Source organism: Vipera berus (genome assembly GCF_964194415.1).
Source record: "Vipera berus genome assembly, chromosome: Z".
In the NCBI taxonomy this organism is placed as follows: Eukaryota; Metazoa; Chordata; class Lepidosauria; order Squamata; family Viperidae; genus Vipera; species Vipera berus.
In genome coordinates this window covers 74229423-74250846 of record NC_138205.1, presented here as the reverse complement: position 1 = coordinate 74250846, position 21424 = coordinate 74229423, and the positions used below count along the sequence as shown (strand labels likewise).

At 36.2% G+C, this 21424-nt stretch overlaps 1 protein-coding gene across 1 annotated transcript in view; it reads left to right on the top strand.

Annotated features, from left to right (window-relative positions):
* BBS9 (Bardet-Biedl syndrome 9) overlaps nucleotides 1-21424 on the top strand; it is a 245832-nt gene that overhangs the window by 73713 nt on the left and 150695 nt on the right. The window contains exons 17-18 of the mRNA XM_081343253.1: nucleotides 7672-7844; nucleotides 8486-8638. Coding sequence (XP_081199379.1) covers nucleotides 7672-7844; nucleotides 8486-8638 — 326 coding nt within the window. The remainder of the gene's footprint in view (nucleotides 1-7671; nucleotides 7845-8485; nucleotides 8639-21424) is intronic.

The following is a 21424-nucleotide window of genomic DNA, read 5'->3' as shown; positions in this document are numbered from 1 at the left end:
TCCTAGAAAAGTGGTAGCGGGAGAGGGGAATGAGCTGAAACGGTGGCAGCACCGCACAAGCCTGAGCGAGAGATGGCTGCAGCTGCAGGGCTGTCAGGGCTCAGCGGAAGCGCCAGGATCAGCGCTTCTTCGGGGCTGTCAGCGCTCAGCGGAAGCATCAGGATCAGGCTCCAGCTGGAGCTCGGCGCTGATCCTGGCGCTTCTGCTGAGCCCAGAAGAAGCACCGATCAGCTGGAATGTTGCAGCATCTCCAGGGTCGTGTGATTTACATTCAGATGCTTGGCAACTGATTCATATTTAGGACGGTCACAGTGTCTCAGGGTCATGTGAAGTGACCAAAACCTGCTGCAACCACCCAGCAGAGGGGGGGAATAAAAACCAAACACCCCCCCACCCCACTGCAAATCCTCAACAGAAATGCTCACAACAATGAAAACCTCGGACCCAGCTGTGTGAGCCTGACAGCGTGGATGAAGATGACCCACAGCTGGCCCTGTTCAAGGACGTCCGACGCAGGAGGCAGTCAATCAGGAGTAAACAGAGGAAGGCAATGGGGCACCTCGGAAGGAGGCAGAGAGAAGCCACACCCTGAACTCTATAAAAGGGGAATGCATGGGATGGCTGGTTTGCTGAAGGCAACCGCTTGAATAGCTCCTGTTTCATGGTTCGTGTCTTGTTCTGTTTGCTTTTGTGTCCATAAATTTCTGCCTTTTCTGCAGGGCCGGTAGCAGGCTGGTACAGAACAGACAGGAGGAAGAGCACCGCCGGGCAGGCAGGCAGGTGTCTTGCTCAGCTGTGGCTTGGGGGGCACTTTTTTCAGTGCCCTTGTAACTTCGAACAGTCACTAAGTGAACTGTTGTAAGTCGAGGATTACCTGTGCATCACTTTTTTCCTTTTTTTTTTTTGGTCGTCAAGTTTTTGTCACCTTGCTAGGTGACTGATGGTACTCGGATGTTGCCATATCCTAAAAGTGGTACAATGGGTGAAAAGGTTGAAAAGCCCTGTATTAGTGGACTTACTCATTAAAATTTAACAGTTGGGACTTGTTTAAATGTTCATGCTTTTAATAGATATGTGCACACATTAATGATACAGTGATGTTGTTTTAACTGTTGGTTAGGAGCTGCCCAGAATTTAATGTAAGATGGGTAAGGGAAAGGTAAAAGAGTCCCTGCAGATTTTATTCTGCTAGCCATTACTGACTATAAGGAGCCATGCTTATCTCCATTTTGAGGCTCTTAAGTCAGCGCTGTCTAAACATGTTTCTCTGGTCATGTGTCTACTAAAACAATTTATAAATACAGTAGTTTGCCACATAATGCTGATTGCTGTTTGATAAGTATTATCAATTGAGCATGCAATCTAGCTGGCAGTATTTTCATTCTCATCTTTTTTCAATTTTTTTTCCAACATTTTAAGTTGTGCTTTGTAATGCTAAGTTCATTATTTTTAACCATTCTTCACGTACACAGCATTTTTCCACTGTCCTTTTTAAAATTTGAGACATTCAGTTCCATGAAAGATTTGGAAATACAAATATTCAACTATTGTCTAATCTATTTATATGGATTTGAGAGATGCTGTGTACAACATTCTAGATTTTGGTGACATGAGGTTTTCATTATACTCTCTGATGGGAAGAAAACTTAGTACCTTTCAATTTAAATCCTCTAAGGGGAAACATCTGGGGAAGACGTTAGGTATGGATTCTCACAGTATCAGTTAATTTACTTTTATAAATTACATTTCTGTTTGAGTTTAATTGTGTGATCATTTTTGTTTGCATCATCCTTTTAAATAAGTTTATATTTTTTAAAAACAAAATAAGAATATTATGTATAAAAATGTTGAGAATGCTTAAGATTTTAAAACATTAATAAATATAAAATATATTTGTGCAAGTGATGTAAATTTAGTGCTAATTATTTGTTTTACAGAGCTGGAAATTTAAATGATGTACATGTCTGAATGAGATTTTAGCAGATGTAAATCTTTGTTGATTCATTAATGGAAAGAAAGGAAGTGTTATGTTATCCCATCAGATGCTTTTGCTAGCTAAACTATGCTGTAAACTTTTAGTTTTGACAGAGTGTTTAATGACCCCTCTCAGAATAAGTTTTACTTCCCACCAATCATTCTTTTCTCCATTTTGATTTATTTATTCCCAAATCTAATATGATGCATGCAGTCTTAGTATAAGCTTTCCCACGGTATATCTGATAGACCAATAGACTAAGGTATTGCAGTAGGGACGCGGTGGCTCAGTGGGTTAAGACGCTGAGCTTGTCGATCAGAAGGTCGGCAGTTTGGCGGGTCGAATCCCGAGTGCCGTGTAGCAGAGTGAGCGCCTGCTACTCGTCCCAGCTTCTGCCAACCTAGCAGTTCGAAAGCATGTAAAAATGCAAGTAGAAAAATAGGGACCACTACGGTGGGAAGGTAACAGCGTTCCGTGCGCCTTTGGCGTCCAGTCATGCCGGCCACATGACCACGGAGACGTCCTCGGACAAGCGCTGGCTCTTCGGCTTTGAAACGGAGATGAGCACCGGCCCCTAGAGTCGGAAACGACTAGCACGCATGTGCGGGGGAACCTTTACCTTTACCTTATTGCAGTCTGTGATTTTGATTCTGCTCCACTATATAACCCATAGGTTGTATTTCTGTTTACACTAACCTGAAGTAAATCCCCATACTGCTTACATCTTTGCCATATATATGTCAAAAGTGCAAAAAAGTCACCGACCTCCAGGACAGGTATAAAAACAAACTGTTTATTACTAAGCTTTCGTCGGTCCTCTGTCGATATCATCAGAGTGGAAGCCGGTGGCTGAAAGATCTACTTATATGGCTAGCTGTTTCAGCACTCTGCTCATTGAGCGCATAACCGGTCTACCCGCCCCTCATTCTCCTTCAGTCGATGATATTCTCCCTAATAGTATTGCATCCGCTTGTGTGCGTTTGGATCCTGGCACCTTACCTCCTCTTGCTTGTGTTCCCTCCGGCTGCTCCGCTCTAATACATATTACTGAGAAATAATGTCATGTACTATTTTTTCTTCTTGTTTAATCATTTTCTATGTGAAACAGTAGCTACTATTTTTAATGGCTGCCTATTTTACCTGTGTGTCAGCAGCTACCTGGCTTGGTAATTTAGAAACTTAAGTAACTTGGGCCTTAATTAGTACTTGAGTGGGGCCTAACGTGTGAATTCTAGGGCTGTTGGTAGCAGTATACAGTACATGGAAAGATACTTTCCCTGTATATATTGTATATCGCAGGGGTCTCCAACCTTTCTCCCTTGCAGTTCTGGGCTGATTTCTCACTGTTCTCATGATCATTGAAACTCCACGAGGTGAGATCTCGCATGGAGCCCCAGACCGAGGGAGATTAACAGTTACTTTGTGTTTCTTCCATTTGTGAATAATCACACCACTGTTGTCACCTTCTCACCAAGCTGCTTGGCAATGGTCTTGTAGCCCATTCCAGCCTTGTGTATGTCTACAATCTTGTCCCTGACATCGGTGAACAACTCTTTCTCTTGGCCATGGTGGAGAGTTTGGAATCTGATTGATTAATTGATTGATTGATTGATTTGATTGATTTATTATATTTATATGGACTCAGGGTGGCTCACAACAATAAAAAATTGCTTGCTTGCTTGCTTGATTACTTTTGTGGACAGGTGTCTTTTATACAGGTAACAAGCTGCAATTAGGAGCACTCCCTTTAAGAGAGTGCTCCTAATCTCAGCTCGTTACCTGTATAAAAGACACCTGGGAGCCAGAAATCTTGCTGATTGATAGGAGATCAAATACTTATTTCACTCATTAAAATGCAAATCAATTTATAACTTTTTTGAAATGCGTTCTTCAGGATTTTTGTTGTTATTCTGTCTCTCACTGTTAAAATAAAACTACCATTAAAATTATAGACTGATTATTTATTTGTCAGTGGGCAAATGTACAAAATCAGCGGGAGATCAAATAATTTTCCCCCTCACTGTATATCAGTGGTTCCCAACCTTTTCTACACTCCGCATCCCTAGAACGCTTCTGATATATTCTCGCAGCCCTTACAAAAGTTCGAAATAATGGCAATGAATTATGCATATACACTATAATTTTGAAAACCCAAGTTTTCATACCCCCTGGAATATTGTCTCGCACCCCCAGAGGGTGGGAGCATCCCTGGTTGGGAACCCCTGCTGTATATAATATACATATGAACCTTCATGTGTATATTATATATATTTTCTAAAATATATTCAACTTTAAAACTTATGAATAACATAGATCAATAGTTATATTAAGTATTAAAACTTAAACTTGCTCCATCTTCAATAACTAGTACTTCAAAAATCATGTTAAAAATGTGTCATTATGCTAGAATTATTTTTAGAAATAATAAAGTTAGGGTTGCATGTTATCATTAACAGATGGGTTTCTTGTTTGTAAAAGACATGTTTTTTAAATAAAACATTTTTTCTTTTATATGTTGAAAAGAATTTGTCATTGTCCCATCAATGAAATTTACTTTCTGGCAATTATTCCAGTAGAAATGAAATCTTAGAATATTGATTTATGAAATTGTTTAGTAAGTAATGTTCGATAGCTTTTGCTATTTTTCTTGAATGGCTAAAGGTTTCACAAGTAGAACATTAAAAATGCCCCCCTTTTAAAAAAATCTTATTCTTATTTTTCTTTCTTATTCTTTCTTATTTTTCTATTGTACTTTCAGAAGTATTGAGTGAATGCTACATTTCTTTAATATTGAAATCATAATGTGCTATGGCTAATTCTTTTTATGGTTTGTTTTCATTAAGAAATTATATGTAACCACCACACAGTAATTACAAAACTTTTACTAGTATAGCACAAGGCAGAAATTCTTAATCTCAATTATGAATCTAAATTTTATATGTGTATAAAATTAACTTGAAAAGATATTAGTCTGTAACAGCATCATAAAAAGTTACAGTAAGAAGAGTAACATGTTTATTATTTGCATGTTTTTAATGTTCCTTTGAAGAAGTATGGCAGCAGTAATCAACAGGAGAAAGTTCTGGGAAATTCCAGAATCCACATCAAGCATTTTTTTTCTACATGCAAAGAATCTTCTACTGCTGACCTAAATGTATAGAGAATACCTTTCATATTTTGGGAACAGGTATTTTGATGACGGTTTGCTAAGAGAATTACCAGGATTTCAGAAGGCAGTATACTGGTTAGATTACTCTCTGTATGCATTTTCGACTTGATCCAATTTAAATATTCTGCTTCTCAGTCATAAATAATAAACATAAATACATGATTATCAATAATCATAATCATAACAATACTTGCTTTGTGTTAAGTGGATGTGAGTGTGCATTTTACCTGTCTATACTGACCACCTCTGTAAGTTGTATCTTGACCTCCTGGATTTTGACCCATGGTATTAATTTACTCCCTAAAACCTGACCAGTTGAGTCCCTTCTGCACCAAGGGCAAAAGAAGTGAAATGCATAATTGGTATCAATGAATTTCTTTCAAGAAGAATATCAAAGAATACAATATTTTTGACTCTGATTCAGCAATTTAACAATGATAATTATGGATTCATTCCATAATAAAAATTGCACAAAGACTGAATTTTTCCCCACTTCAAATCTTTTTCCTTTTTTAGGATCAATAAAAAATAGCCAATGATAAAAGGAAACAAATACACACACAACATATATGAGCTGTTTTACCTTGTGGCGACCATCAAAGCAAAGCGCCATCATCAGCATGCGTTTTGCATTTAGTAACCATTGTGAAAGAAAGAAAACACAGTTTTAAAGTGTAACAAACAATGTTTAGGTACAATTTTAGGTACAATTACAAAGCAGGCATATGAGAAAGAACCAGTTTTTTCTCTATGCAAATTAAGTCATGATGGCAAAAAGGAAGGAACTGAAAGAGCTGACATTGAAGGAGAAAGTTGATCTTTTATGTTTTCTAGAAAAGAGCAGCCAAAGAAAGATGGTGGAACATTTTGATGTCAGCAAGACAATACTAAGCAATATTCAAAAACCTAAAGAAGAGTACCTGGAAATATGGTAAAGAAAGTGGAGATTTACAATGGAAAAGGAGAAAAATTTCACTGGAAGAAGTCAGTGAAACCACGTTATGTTGATTCAAACAAATGAGGGCCGTTAATGCGTGAATCTCTGGGCCAATGATCCAGAGAATTGCTAAAAAGTTTGCAAAGGAGCTTGGGGTATCAGATTTCCAAGCATACTGGTTGGCTTAAGAAATTTAAACTGCAACACAAAATCTCCCAGAAAGTATTGTGTGGTGAATCTGATGAAGTTCCATTAGAAGTTGTTGAAGAATTCACTGAAAAGTTTCTGGACTTCAGTGGCTTCAAAGATGATGACATTTTTAATGCTGAAAAGTGTGGACTCTTTTTTAAAGTGATGCCTGACAGGAGCCTCGTTATGAAGGATGACAAATGTAAGAGTGAATAGTTTTCTGAAGAAAGTTTCACAGTTCTGCTCTTCCTAGCTTAACTGGAGAGAAGCTAAAACTTTGGTGATTGGAAAATCAGCAAAGTCATGCTCATTCAAGAACCTGCAGCCCAAAGAACTTCCTGTCACCTGGAAATCTAACAAATCTGCATGGATAATTGGTGCCCTATTTAAGGAATGGATAAGAGGTGTTGACTGAGAAATGAAGAAGAAATGGTCCATTCTCCTTATAGTGGACAATTCTCCTAGTCCTCCCCAAGTGAATCATCTTACAAATACAAAACTGAAATTTTTGCCTCCAAACATAAATTCAAAATTCAACCTCTCGACCAAAGCATAATGAAAACTTTCAAAATGCACTATTGAGCCTAGTTTCTGCAGTGGGGTCTTTGCTAAAACATAAACCTATGGTCCGTATGTAGAAGTAAAATCATCCATTACATCAATTACTGCTCTGAATGCTATTCTCTGGATTAGTTCTGCTTGGAATAAAGTTCAGCCTGAAACAATACAGAAGTGCTTCAAGAAAGCTGGATTTGTTACAACCCAAGAGCAGGATGTTGCATCCCAGCTAGATAGCCCACTTCCCTTGGGGGAATTTGAGAGAGTAGATTTTGAAGATTTTGTTGCAATGGACAATAACAATGTGGAAATTTGCAATGAACCTGACCCAGAAACAATTTTCTAAACAGTAGAAAAGTGCTGGAAGCAACTGATGAAACAGAAGACTTAAGTGAACAATTAAGTGAGGAGGACACAGAAATTGCAGATATTCTGAAAGAAGAGGATGTCAGTCATTTGATAATGCAGTTAAAATCATTTGCCATGGAAAAATGCCCAGGTATGCTGAGTGAATAAAAAAACAGACTAAAATCTATGAGAAAACAATACATATGTAAATGTATTGGTTTAGTATGATACCATACTGCATGAATGATTTTCCTGTGTGTGTTTCTGTATGACATTTCTAAGTAAAATTGTACAATAAAATGAGGCACATGTACATATCAGTACAGATCTGTATTTTGACCATCTCCGTATGTTGACCACTTTCCTTCAGTCCCTTGGGTCGTCAGCTTTCAGAGGTTTTACTGTATTTATTGCATCAATAAAACACTACTTTGATGAATTATACCAATTAATGCTGGAGAGCAAATAATTTTTGCATTTATTTTTATTTTGAAGAGCGTTACAGAATTCAAAGTGAACAATTAGAAGATATTTGGCTAATTACAAAAGAACTCACTCTTCGTCTTGAGCAACATTTCAAGAGGCAAAATTACAAAGATTTTGTATGTACTTTTTCTGGTCCAATCCCTTTACAAGACTATTTTGACATAATTGATCACCATTTTGAGGTATGCTCATAAATATATGTGACTTATGATTATCAATGTTTATTTTTCTTCAGTTGATATGACTTCTAATTTTTATTAGAGTGATTTCAGACTTTTTATTTGAGAGCAAGAATGCATACCAAAATACTCTATAAAATACTTTTTGAATTGCTAAATGGCAATTTAATTATTGAAAACTTTTTAATATTAAATACTTCTTTGGGAATAAGTCCCAAATATGCTTGCTTGCTTCTGAAAAAAATAACTATAAACTTTTATGTAGTGAGTTTTAATATTTAGCTTTCCTCTTTATAAAAATATTGTACTTTAAATATTTTAAAATGTAATGATTAGTCAAGGAAAATAGAATGGTACCTCACAGTCTGCTAGTTATGAAAAACATAACATTATTGTATATTACCTTAGGTTCAACAATTATTTTTAGTACCAATGAAGGAGAATATTTGTAGTTCAGGGTTGAACTAATTATTTTTAGTTTCAGTAATAACTGACATTTAGCTCATTAATAATGCGTGTATAATTTTGCTTTCATAATGACCATGTAAAACTAATAACTGGACTTTTGCAGCAAATGTAGCACCATATATTTTGTGTTCTAGAATACCATTAACTCTTTCTTTGAAAATTTTTCTTAATTACAGCTGCGTTTGAATGCTGTGAAGTATGAGCAACTATTAGCTGAAAGAGCCATACAGTTTAGAGCTATTGAACGGCGTTTACTGACAAGGTTCAAAGATAAAACTCCAGCTCCACTTCAACATCTGGACACCTTGTTAGAAGGAACATACAGACAGGTCAGTATAGTTGGCTTATAAACTTATCTATTTTTAATGTTTTCCATCAAACAAGTTTAAAAATATATATAAAGATACCTTCCTTGTTACATTTATCATAGAACAGTAATTTGTTTAATTTACTATTCCCTGCAGTGTTCCAGATGATCTGCAATGGTTTTGTTTGATCTTGTAATATAGGATTGCTACTCAGAGGTCTCATGAACTTTGACAGTGCATCATTCTTTCCAAGCTGGAATACTTATGTGAAAATATTTTATTGTTCAGAACTTATGTAAACATTTACATATACTGTAAACTGATGGAATAGTTCAACTGCTGTAACATTCACAACAAAATAATCTGAGACTAGCAGTCTCCTTTTACAAATGTGTTTACATCCTGGGTGTTTCAAAGGCTATAGCTGAAGTAATTGAAAGCAAACTGGCTGGTATTCTCTTGTAATAGATATAGTTTGATTTTATATCTCAGCCATGCATTACTTTAAAAAAGAGTCCCATTGGGTAGACTGTACAGCCATCTGATCTTTCACAGAGCATGCATGGTTCTGTCTAAAAAATCCACGGTAAGGTCATAAAGGTAGCAACCATGATTCCACAGCATAACTCTCTTATAAAGGAGGCTCTATAAGTCATTGATATAAAAGTGATTGATGAATTTGTCTTCCATGCATATATCTAGTCCATTATTCAATGTGTTGGGGCCTGAATATGCCATTAATTATGTATTGCATATTTTTTTAAAAAACTTTGTTTTATTTCTCATACTGAAATGATGGATTCCTTTCTAAACTCTTCTTCAATTTATCTGTTTTCTCCTACATATATTCTAATAATTTATGTATATGTATAAAATATTTAGGATAGAGAAGCTCATATAAGCAGTCGCTAGAGTTCTTTATTTTGCTAAAATACAAAGTTTTATGAACAAGACTGAATGCTAGATGAAGAAACAAACGGCAAACCATGTAGCTGTCACTAAAACAGACAAAAGAAATCTTTTTGTGATCAAGGGTATACTACATTTTTATGCAAGAACATATGCTGGTTGGCTGTTCACTGTAGTCTTTTTCAGAGACCCCAATTTTAGGAAGCCAGTGTGGATGCTTCTATACATTCATTGCTTACAAGAATTCATAGTTATATGTACAATTCAAATAAATTAATAAGCAATCACTTTTCTGGCTTAAAGAGAGCTGAATACTAATTATATTTTACATGCAAATATATTCCAGTGTATCATAATTAAAACTGTTACCACAAAGAGTAGTAGACTCCCTTCCCTAAAAAGAACAGGAGTCAGTAGAAACATTAGATTCTTTGTGTAAAGATCACTGACATAATGGAAGACACAGATGCTGGTCAATGATGATAGGTTAATATCAAGAAGAATTTTTCAAGAAGGCTCACTATCATCACTACTGTTCGTCACTGCACTGATTCCTTTGTCAACAGGTATTGAACAGTGTCTGGCCACGGCTATCAAACATCAACATCTCCCAAGCAATGACATCTCCTCTACATGGACGAACTGAAGCTGTATGGAAAAGCACCATCTAAAATTGAATCCTTGCTCAGCATTGTCTATATATGCAGCCAAGACATAGCAATGGAGTAGGGACTGGACAAATGTGCTGTGTCTCGTATCAAACAGGGGAACCTGGTGAAAACTCAAGAAATCAAGATGCCTATGGAAATGCTATCAAAAGTGTGGATGAAAACAATAACTACAAATACTTGGGCATCCTTCAAGCTGACAACATCAAGCACACTGAAGTCAAGAAAAAAGGTTAGAAGTGAATACATCAAGGGAATGAAGAAGATCTTAAAGTCCAAACTCAGTGGAGGAAATACCATCAAGGCAATTAATACCTGGCCAATTCCAGTCTTCAGATACACAGCTGGAATAGTGGACTGGACTCAAGCAGAACTAAAAGCCCTAAAAAGGAAAACCAGAAAAATAATGACCATGAATTTGTCCTTCGTTCTTACAGCAATGTAGACAGATTCTACTTATCAAGAAAAGTAGGTGTGTGCGGAATGTTGCAGGTACATGACAGTTAAACAAGAAAAAAGGGCATTGAAAAAATATCTGAAGGACAGTGAAGAAGATGCATTGAAGCTAGTATACCATGAAGGCTTATTGAGTTGTGGAAAGTGGCCTACAAGAAAGACCAAATGACAAGAAGAAAAGACATGAAAGAAAGAGATATGGCAAGGCAAAGTATTATATGCTCAGTATATTTAAAAATTAACAGACCACATAAATAACAGCAAGTTATACAACAACTAATAACAGGAAAATTAAAGAAAGAGACCAAACAGCTAATTGTGGCACAAGACCAAGACCAAGCCTTAAGAACAAACACATTGTCAGGTCCTCAAAGAAATGAATTTTACTCTATGCCCATTTTCCCTTTTTTCTGTAGCCTTTCTTTGTGGCCTGCCATTCTGTTGGGAGGGAGGAGCTTTTGGGATTGCTTTGCACTGTCTGCCGGATGCCCTTCACCCAGGAGATGGAATGTCTCTTCCTTATCATAGAGATGGTTTGTGCTTGGAGCCAGAAGAAATCGAAAGTGAGAAAGACCTTGAAGAGCCTGCCAAAAAGACCACTTACTAAAACACGATGCCACCTTTTTATTGGCTGGGGTTCAAATGAACACTGAGATTCTGGGGGGAGGAGTATTGAATGTTGCTTTTAATATATTGCTTCACAGATTTTTCTCTCGGATTCCGCCTTGATTCTCTACTGTCACTAGCCCCTAATAAAAGTTCCTTTTGAAACAATACCTGTTTCAAGAGTTCTGTTTTCTTGGGAGGCTTAGCTGAGGTAGGTCGTTAGACACATATAAAGTTAAAATTGAGTGCACAGCAACAGAGAGTAAGTCCCACCTTTGCAAAGAAGTTGAAGAAACAGTGGACCACCTGATTAGCTTTTGTAAGAAGATTGGACAGATAGATTACAAATAATGACATGGAAAAGTAGCCACAATGGAGCACTGAAAGTTCTGCAAGAAATATCATTTGCCTGCAAGCAAGAACTGTAATAAAAATGGAGTATGTAAATTGCTACAAACAAGTACCTACCACATAATTCCTCAGACTTAACAATTGTCAATCATTTTTAGCCAATGTCTATCCAGTGCAGGATGAAGGCCTGTTCCTCATGTTTCCGACCAATGGGGTCCTAAGCTTTCTTTTGGCAATTGGGCCTGCAATACTTGCTGATGTCGTCAATCCATCTTGTTTTAGGTCTCTTTCATGGATGCTTTTTATCAAGAGGGATCCATTCTATGACTGCCTTGGTTCACCTGCTATCAGGTCTCCTTGCTATGTGTCCAGCCCATTTCCATTTCAATTCTTTTGCTCTCTTGATGATATATACTTTTGTTTGTTCTCTAATCCATGTGCAGGTCTTTCTATCTTTTTTATGTAAATTTTATTGGTTTTTATAAGGGTGGGGAGGAAAATGCAGGGATGGGGTACGGGGTTGGGATAGAGGGAAAGTTAAGGGAGGGGTTGGGGGTTCCCCCAATTACGTTCAATATTTAGCAAATAGCATATTGTCTGGGTTGATATATATCAATAAAAGTTGTAAGAATAATGATAACAATAATAGACTTAGCAAATTATAGTAAACAATGTTAAATTTTCAATCTATAATATTTTTCTTAGTAAAATAAGGTCAAAAAAATAAGTATCACATTCCTTTCTCTCTAATTCGTTTGTCTAGCCATTGATAAAATTTATTCCAAGTTCTATAATAAATTAAATGCTCTTTTTCTTTAATCTAGAGTTAATCTATCCATTTCTGCACAATCTGGTATTTTCTTGATAAGCATTTCTTCAGTTGGTACCTTCTCATTTTTCCAGTATTGGGCATACATAATTCTCGCTGCTGTTAATACATGTAGTATTAAATACCCAGTCTCTTTATCATAATTGGGATCTATCATTCTTAACAAAAACAGTTCAGGTTTAAATTCTATTTGTTTTTTAACCATCTTTTCCAATCATAAATGTATCATAAGCCAAAACCTTTTTAGCTTTAGAACACCAGAGATGATAATAGGTACCTGGTCTTTGGCTGCATTCCCAACAAACATTTGAAGTATTTTTAAACATTTTCGCTAGTCTCACTGGTGTCATGTGCCATCTATAAAACATTTTATACAAATTTTCTTTATATGATACAGCTTTAATATTTCTATCCCATAACTTTTCCCATTCTTCAAGTTCTATAGTGTGACCAACACTTTTTGCCCAAATTATCATTGTTTCTTTAACTTGTTCTTCATCTTTAGATTAAGCAGAAACCTGTAGAGTTTTTTAATCAGCTTCTTGTTTGAATTTGTAAATATGGCCACCATGCTAAATCAATACCTTGTTGATATAGGTCTTGTCTAGATTTCAATCTTCCTTCATTATCCAATAAGTCCTTATATGTTACAAGTTTATCATAATTAATTAAGTTTGGGTAAGCAAAAGCTTCCATTGTTGAAAGCCATTCAGATATCTTAATGTAAGTTTTTTCCTTTATTTTTTCCCATTCTAATAAAAGTGTGTTTCTTATGGTATTGTTCTGAAAGTATCTCTGGGCTTTATTCTTCCCATACCATAGGAAGGCATGCCAGCTGATCTGCAGGTTATGCCCCTCAAGATATAATATCTTTTATCTCTGAATGTTATCCATTCTTTAATCCACATTAGAATAGCTGCTTGGTAATATAACTTCCAATCTGGGAGTCCCAGTCCTCCCCTTTGTCTAACATCTTGTAACATTTTCACTGATTCGTGCTTTTTTCCCTTGCCAAATAAATTTCAATATTATGGTATTCAGTTCATCAAAGAAAGCTTTTTCTAATTTTATGGGAATAGTTTGAAATAGAGTATTTTTGGTAAAATGTTCATTTTAATTGTAGCTATTCTTCCCAGCATTGAAAGTTGAAGGTTTTTCCAATTTTCTAAGTCTAGTTTTATTTGTTTTAGTAACTTTACATAGTTATCCTCTTTTATTGTTGCACATCTTGCTGTTAAGTAAATTCCAAAATACTTAACTTTTTTAACTATTTAAAGGTTTGTTTGTTTTTTCAAGTTGCATTTTCTATTTTTCTGTTAAGTTCTTTGTCAAAACTTTAGTTTTTTCTCTATTTATTATCAAACCTGCTACATCACCATATTGTTCTATTGTATCCAACAGTTTTGTGCTAGTTTCCAAAGGTTCTTCCAATATAAAAACCAAGTCATCTGCAAATGCTTGTAATTTATATTTTTCACCCTTTATCTCTAGTCCTTTAATCTCAGATTCTTGTCTAATGTTTCTGTTCAATACTTCCAGAGTTAGTATAAATAGTAGTGGGGATAAAGGACATTCCTGTCTTGTGCCCTTTTTAATATTAAAGTTTTCTGTATAGTCTCCATTTACAATTATTTTAGCAGTCTGTTTATCATAAATTGCATGGATTGCATTCATAAAGTTTTCCCCAAAGTCCATTTCAACAAGTTGCTGGAACATGAATTGCCAGTTTAGATTATCAAATGCTTTTTGTGCAGCAAGAAATATCACAGCCATCTGTTTCCCTGGATGGGCTTCATAGTACTTCTAGGACATCCAGGATTGTTCTTAAATTATTTTTTATCTGTCTTTTAGGTAAAAAACTATTTTGATCAATATGTATAATTTCACTCAAAAATTTCTTAATTCTTTCTGCCATTATTGAAGCAAAAATTTTATAGTCCACATTGAGTAGTGAGATTGGTCTATAATTTTTTATATGTGTCAAGTCTACATCTTCTTTTAGTATTAAAGTGATATTAGCTTCAGTCCAGGTCTTTGGTATTTTGGTTTCTGGGAGAATTTCATTACAAAGTTCTTTCAAAGTTGGAGTTAAAATATCTTGTAAAGCAGTATAGAATTCTGCAGGTAGTCCGTCTGGCCCCAGGGTCTTATCTTTTTTTGCCTTTTTATAGCTTCGGTAATTTCCATCATTGATTTTGGTTCATTCAATATATTTCGAATGTTCTGGGAAACTTTTGGTAAATTTGCTTTTTTAAATATTGCTGTATTTTTTCCTTGGGGATTTCCTTTGCTTTGTAAAGTATCTCATTCTTTAACAATTTTTTTCATTGCATTATTTTGAAACTGTATTTCTCAGTTTGTATTTTGTTTTGTTTTCTTTTTCTTTTTTCAATCTATATGGCTTGTTTGCATTTTCAAAGAAATTCTGCATCTTCCCGGCTTGTTTGCATTTTCAAAGAAATTCTGTTTAGCCCGTTTAATCTGTTGAGCCATTAGTTCCATCTCAGCTAAATTTAACCTATGCTTTATTATTCCCATTTGTTTCTTAAGTGATACTTTATCTGGATCTGTTTGTAGTGCTGCTTCTAGTCTTCTGAGTTCCTCCCTCAGGTTAAGTTGTAGTTGTTTCTTTTCTTTGTTCTTCTTAGCCATGTAAGTTATGGCCAGGCCTCTAAAATATGCTTTAGCAGTGCCCCAAACATTTTGGAGTGATGTTTCTACCTTCTTATTTATTTTGAAGAAAAATTCCATTTTCTTTGTCGCTAGTTGTAGAAATTCTTTTCCCTTCAATATCAATTTATTTAGAGACCACCTAGGTTTCTTCTTAGCTCCTTTCCAGGACATTTTTATTAGATTATGGTCTGCCTAGTCATTGGGTTCAATTTCCACCTCTTGAATCATCGATTTCAAGTCCAATGAGATCCATATCATATCAATTCCTGACCATGATTTGTGTCTATTTGAGTAAAATGTATATTGTAATTTCTCTGGGTTTCTCTCTCGCCATATGTCTAACATGCTAAATTCTTGTATTATTTTTAAAAATGCTCTAGGTAATAGATTTCCTCCTTTCCTTCCTTGTTTGGCACTTTTGTGGTCTGAGGATCCATCCACAATTGCATTAAAGTCTCCCATTACGCAAAAATTTTGGTAGTTTAGATCTAGTATTTTCTTGTGACGTTTAAGATAAAATTGTTCTTGTTTATCATTAGGTGCATATATTCCAGTGATTAATATTTGCTTTTAATCCCATAATTTCCACCATTAAAATTCTCCCCTCTTCGTCCGCATAAATTTGTTTGGGGCTCATCTTTTCTTTGATATAAAGGGCTACTCCTCTTTTCTTTTGGTATGCCAATGCAAAGAACAGTTTGCCTATTTTTGGTTGCTCTAGAATTTTAGCATGTTGCCTCTTAATGTGCGTTTCTTGGAGACAAATTATATCCGTATTTAATTTTTGTAAGCGTGTGAAAGTTTTTCTTCTTTTTGAGGGAGAATTTAGGCCATTAATATTTACTGATAGTATCCCCATCTCTTCCATCCTTTCAATTATATCTAGGTCTTAATCTTCTAGTCGATCTTATCTGTCTTTGGTCTCTTGGTCTTGCACCTTCTTCTGAAGGTGGTTTGGGTTTCTTTGGTCTCTTCCCTCTCTTTTGGGTCGGCCTCACCTTGAACTGGCAATTCCTCTTGTTTTTTGGGTTCCGGATTATCTTTCTCCAAAAAGGCTCTGTGACTGTCAAAAAACTCCAATGCTTTAAGTGGTGTATCCAGTCTGTATCTTTTTGTGTTCCAGTAAAGTAAAATCCCTTCTGGAATCAGCCATCTAAAATTCACTCCTTTTTCGATAGGTTTCTTAGTTAAAAATTGGTAGTCTCTTCGAGCCTCTCTTATCCTTCTAAGAATTTGCTTAAGAACCACAATTTCTTTTCCTTTGTATTTCAATGGCTCATCTCTTACTTTTCTCAGAATTTCATCTCCTGTGGTTCTTTTAAAAAATCTGACGTGGACTTCCCTGGGCACTTTATTTCTTCTAGCATAATTTGAGTTGACATGATATACCTGATCGACCTCTCCTTGTATTTGTGACTTCCCCGAGCCTAGAACATCTGCCAGCAACTCTTGTTATCAATTCTAAAAGATCCTCTTCCTTGTCCTCTTATATGTTTTGGAATCTTAGGAAATATGATGCCCGCTCCATTTCTATGGTCATCAAAGAATCTTCCAGTTCTCCATTTATTTGGATGAGTTTTTGGTTTTCATCTTTCAGGTCTGCTATTTGATGGTCAACCTCTGTTGACTTATGTTCCATTTTTTGAATTCTTTGCTGGTTTTCTGCAATCATCTTTTTGAATTCTGCCAATTGAGAATCTATGTTGTTGATTCTTTGGTTCATTTTGTCTAGATCACTTTTCAACTCTTCATGGTTTGTAGTTGCTGTGGCGGACTGGGCAGCGTTGGCATAAAAAAATGATTGTAAGATAGCTTGGGTATCCTTCTGTTGGGTATCGGTCTTCTTCTGTTGAAACATTGTGGTTATTGATTTCTGGTAGACTGGACTTTCAGAAGTTGAGGCAGGAGCAGAAGAGCCTTTTTTCCCAAGTTTGGATAAATTAGAAATACTCATCTTTTCCTTCAAATCGTGTGGTATCTCCGCCCAATGGTTAGGTTTTGTAATCCAGGGAGCTCCTAATAGTTAGGAGAGATGAACCATCAAAAATAGTAAAGGTAGTAAAAAGTAAAGGGAACCAATATATATATATATAGAAGTCCCCAAAAGGTAGCAGATGAGCAAAAAGGAAAAAAGAAAATAAAAGGAAAAGAAGGAAAAAAAGAGCAAAAATAAAAATTGTGATAATAATAAAAAATGAGAATAGAGGAAGCCAAAAAAGAAGTATGTTGAAAAATAGTGGAGTAAAAAGAGGAGATGCCCCAAAAATAAAAATAAGGGGGGGGGGAAGGCTCACAAAAGGCTAATAATAAAAAGAGGTAATAAAAAAACCCAAAAATTTTCAATAAAAAAATATAGTAAAAGTAAGTGATTTGAATTGGTCAAATGCAATAAAAATAGGTAGAAGTGTCCAAGTTATAATCCAAAAAGTTATATTCAGAGGCAGGTATGGTGGGAAGGTAACAGCATTCCGTGCGCCTTTGGCATCTAGTCATGCTGATCACATGATCACGGAGACGTCCTCGGACAAGCGCTGGCTCTTCGGCTTTGAAACGGAGATGAGCACCGTCCCCTAGAGTCGGAAACAACTAGCACGCATGTGCGGGGGAACCTTTACCTTTTTAGTAGCAATTTCAAATCTCTGAATATTTATAGTCCAAGGGAATCAAATAGCTTCAAGGACAGACTTGTTTAAACAGTAATCTTCAAAACCAACAGGCCAAAAAGACCAAAGGAAGTCCTTTTTTCTTTTGAAAACGAAAATGCCAAAGACCTTCAGGACAATGTCTGGGCGAATAGCCAAATTCCAATGTGAGATAAAGCCGTTCAAAAAGGGTGGGTGAAATTTTCAAGTTTCACCACTAGATGGGATTATCTATCCAATCCCACCCTTTGCAGGAAAAAAAAATAGAAGGAGCGAAAAGAAAAAGACTTCCAAGTTTAAAAAGAATTAAAAATTAAAGACTAAAAGTAAAAATAAGAAGTAAAAATCATAGTGCCTTTCACACAAATTCCCCATTTTATAGAAGCAAAAGCTTTTCCAAGCTTCTAGCCCAAAACAGCCCTGTGATAAAGTAGCATTTTCACTTTGCCGAAAGCTTAAACTGCCGCTTGTAAATTGGAAGTGGGGGATAACAAAGAATTCCACCCCCCTCTGTTGAGTAAGGGCTTCGCTCCAAAGGCTGAAAAAGTTCTAATTGCTAAGGGTCTTGGCTTGTAAAGAGAGTAAAAGGAAATTCCTCACCCAGCTGGCTATTTGCATGTAGATTAGAAGTCTTTCGCCTCTGCTGAGCAGCTGGCAATGGCAGATCGTATGAAGTACGATCTGCCTTTCTTCCTGCCAGTTCCAGGGGCTCTGTTGGGTCCAGTGGTCCGGCTACCATCTAACCGCAGTCCTCAGATATTCATCCTTTGGATGCTTCCTCTACGGGGCAGCATTTAGTCCATTTGGACCCACCAGCTGGTAGAATTCGGACCCAGGGAGGAGAGAAGTCTTTCCCCGAGTCTGATTTTCAGCTGATGTCCAGATCTTTCTAGTCTTGTGATGGCAAGCATGTATCTTTCCATGGCACTTTGCACCACTCGTAGCTTTTGTATCGATTGTCAGGTTAGTGTCCATGTTTCACTGGCATATGTTAAAGCAGTTAGCACACTGATTGAAAATTCTGGATAGTGGATGTGGCAATACTAGAAGAGAATACAATAGAATAGCACTGAAGAAGATCACAAAATACAAAGTCCTGCAAATAGAAATAGAACAAGAATGAGGAAGAGAGAAAAAGAAAGAAAAAATAGTAATAGGCACATTGGGTGGAATCCCAAATATTTGGAAGACCATTTGAACATCGCTGGCATTGACAAAATTTCTATTGATCAATTGCAAAAGGCAGTTTTATTTAGGACAGTTTATCCTGCAATTATACCTTTAAAACCATCAAAGAATAATGTCTGCAACATCTGCTTATCCCAGGTCCTTAGAAAAGACTCAATATATAGACAAAAATGCTAAATGCAGTCTAAATATCTGTGTGTGACAAACCGCATTATTATTATTATTATTATTATTATTATTATTATTATTATTATTATTATTATTATTATTATTATTATTATTATTATTATTATTAAATATTTAATCTTCAATTCGATTCACAGTCTGGAAATGGTAAAAACGTAACATTTCAAGACCTAAGCAAGGACCTAAGAGCTATTAAAGTAGTGTCTGAGTATATAGACAGTTCTGAATAGGGTGGTTTTTTTGCAAAGTCAGGATATTCAGGTCTAATAAATTCAAAATTTCCATGTATTGCTCCAAGGGCTCCTATTGCTATTGGTACAACCCTTGGTTGTACAAATCACAATATTTTGTTATTTTTTTCTAGCTGTTTGTCTTGAATTCATGCATCACTTGGTATTGCAATACCAATGAACTAGACTTTTTTCTTTTCCACAATAGTGATGTCAGACATGTTTTATTTATTTTTATTACATTTATATCCCGCCCTTCTCCGAAGACTCAGGGCGGCTTACAAGCTTAGCAGTAGCCTTCATTCTATGTATATGCCTGCTTATTAGGGCTTTCACACACACCCCAAGCGGCATTATTACAAAGTCAGCTTAATTGCCCCCAACAATCTGGGTCCTCATTTTACCTACCTCGGAAGGATGGAAGGCTGAGTCAACCTTGAGCCTGGTGGGATGCGAACCTGCACTAATTGCAGGCAGCTGGTGTTGAGAGCCAGATCTTGATTTGCTCATTTTCAAGAATTTATTTATTTATTTATTTATTGATGGGATTTATATCCCGCCCTATCTCCCGAAGGACTCAGGGCGGCTAACAGCAAAACATATAATAAGTACAGAGATCAAGATGTTTCTAGTAATTTTTTCTGCATTCAAACCCAAACTTTTGGCAAAACTTCCAACGTATAATTTTGGGAACTCGATTATGACATTGTAGATAATCAGTCTATGAGATTTTGCTGCAGCCACTGATAAGGTGATCCACTGTTTCCTCTTTCTCATTGCATAAGCAACATTTGCTGTTGTTACTGAAAAGTTGAATTTTTGCTTTCATGGAATTGGTCTGCAAGGCTTATTCTTGGCCAGTCAAAATGAAGCCTTCAGTTTCTTTCTTCAGAACTCCTGATCTCAACCCACTCCATGTTAGCTTTGTATCATACCTTTCCTTCAATGTCCTTCAGGTATTGACTGCACAGGCTTCTTTTTCCAGTTAGAATCCCGATGCTCAATTGTTTCTTTTCAGTATTCTGCTTTTAATCTTGTAGATTTCAACAATTCCCTTGTTCATCTCCTTCAGCAGAGGCTCTTTTGCTTTTTTTATGTAGTCATTTAAGCCATGTTTTTCCTCTTTCAGTTTGTTTCACCCATAACATTCTTCTGCCACCCTGAGATCTTGGCAAGTACAATCGATCAACATCACCTTTTGGGTGCAGAACATGGTGCATTGTCATTAGTTTTCTTATCTTTTGATCCTAGTTATCAGTAGTAGTAGTAGTAGTAGTAGTAGTAGTAATAGTAGTAGAGTTGTTATTTTTATTATATAAAACTTTTATTCATTAAACATGAACCTCAGTCAACTGAACACTCAAATTGACTGGCACTAATGGTTGATACGGGTTGCTACCAGCATCCTAGGTATCAACCAGGTATCTCCTTAAAATGTAAGATGTTCCGAGTAGCGCAGGTTTTTGTAGCTTTGCTGGAGTTATTGCAAGAAGCTGCAATTTCTTGAAGTATTTTGCAAAGGTTTTGGACATAGTTCTCAGTGCCCCAATGACAATGGATATCACTGTTACACGTTTCATCCATAATCGCACAGTTTCGATGGCCAGGTCACGGTATTTCATATTTTTTTCCAGTTCTTTTTCTTCTAATGGTACAGCAGTATCAATCAACTGTACACTTCAGTTCTCTATGACTGCGATATCTGGCGTGTTGTGTTCCAAATGGTGATCCGTCTGTATTCGGAAGTCCCACAAGATCTTCACCCTCTCATTCTCGACAACTTTTTCCACCCTATGTTCCCAAAACTTTTCAGACACAGGCAAGTCATATTTTTTACACAATGCCCAGTGGATTAGTTTAGCAACTCGGTCATGTCTAGCTTTGTAATCAGTTTGCACGATTTTGCTGCACTCACATATTAAATGTGAAACAGTTTCAACTTTGTTGTTGCAAAGTCAGCAATTTGGATTGTCAGTAGATTTTTGATAGCTATCAAAACTAATCTTTTTGTGACCTGAAGAGTAAAGGAATTGCAGAAGTTGTAGAGCAGCTGATATTGTTCTGTCCCA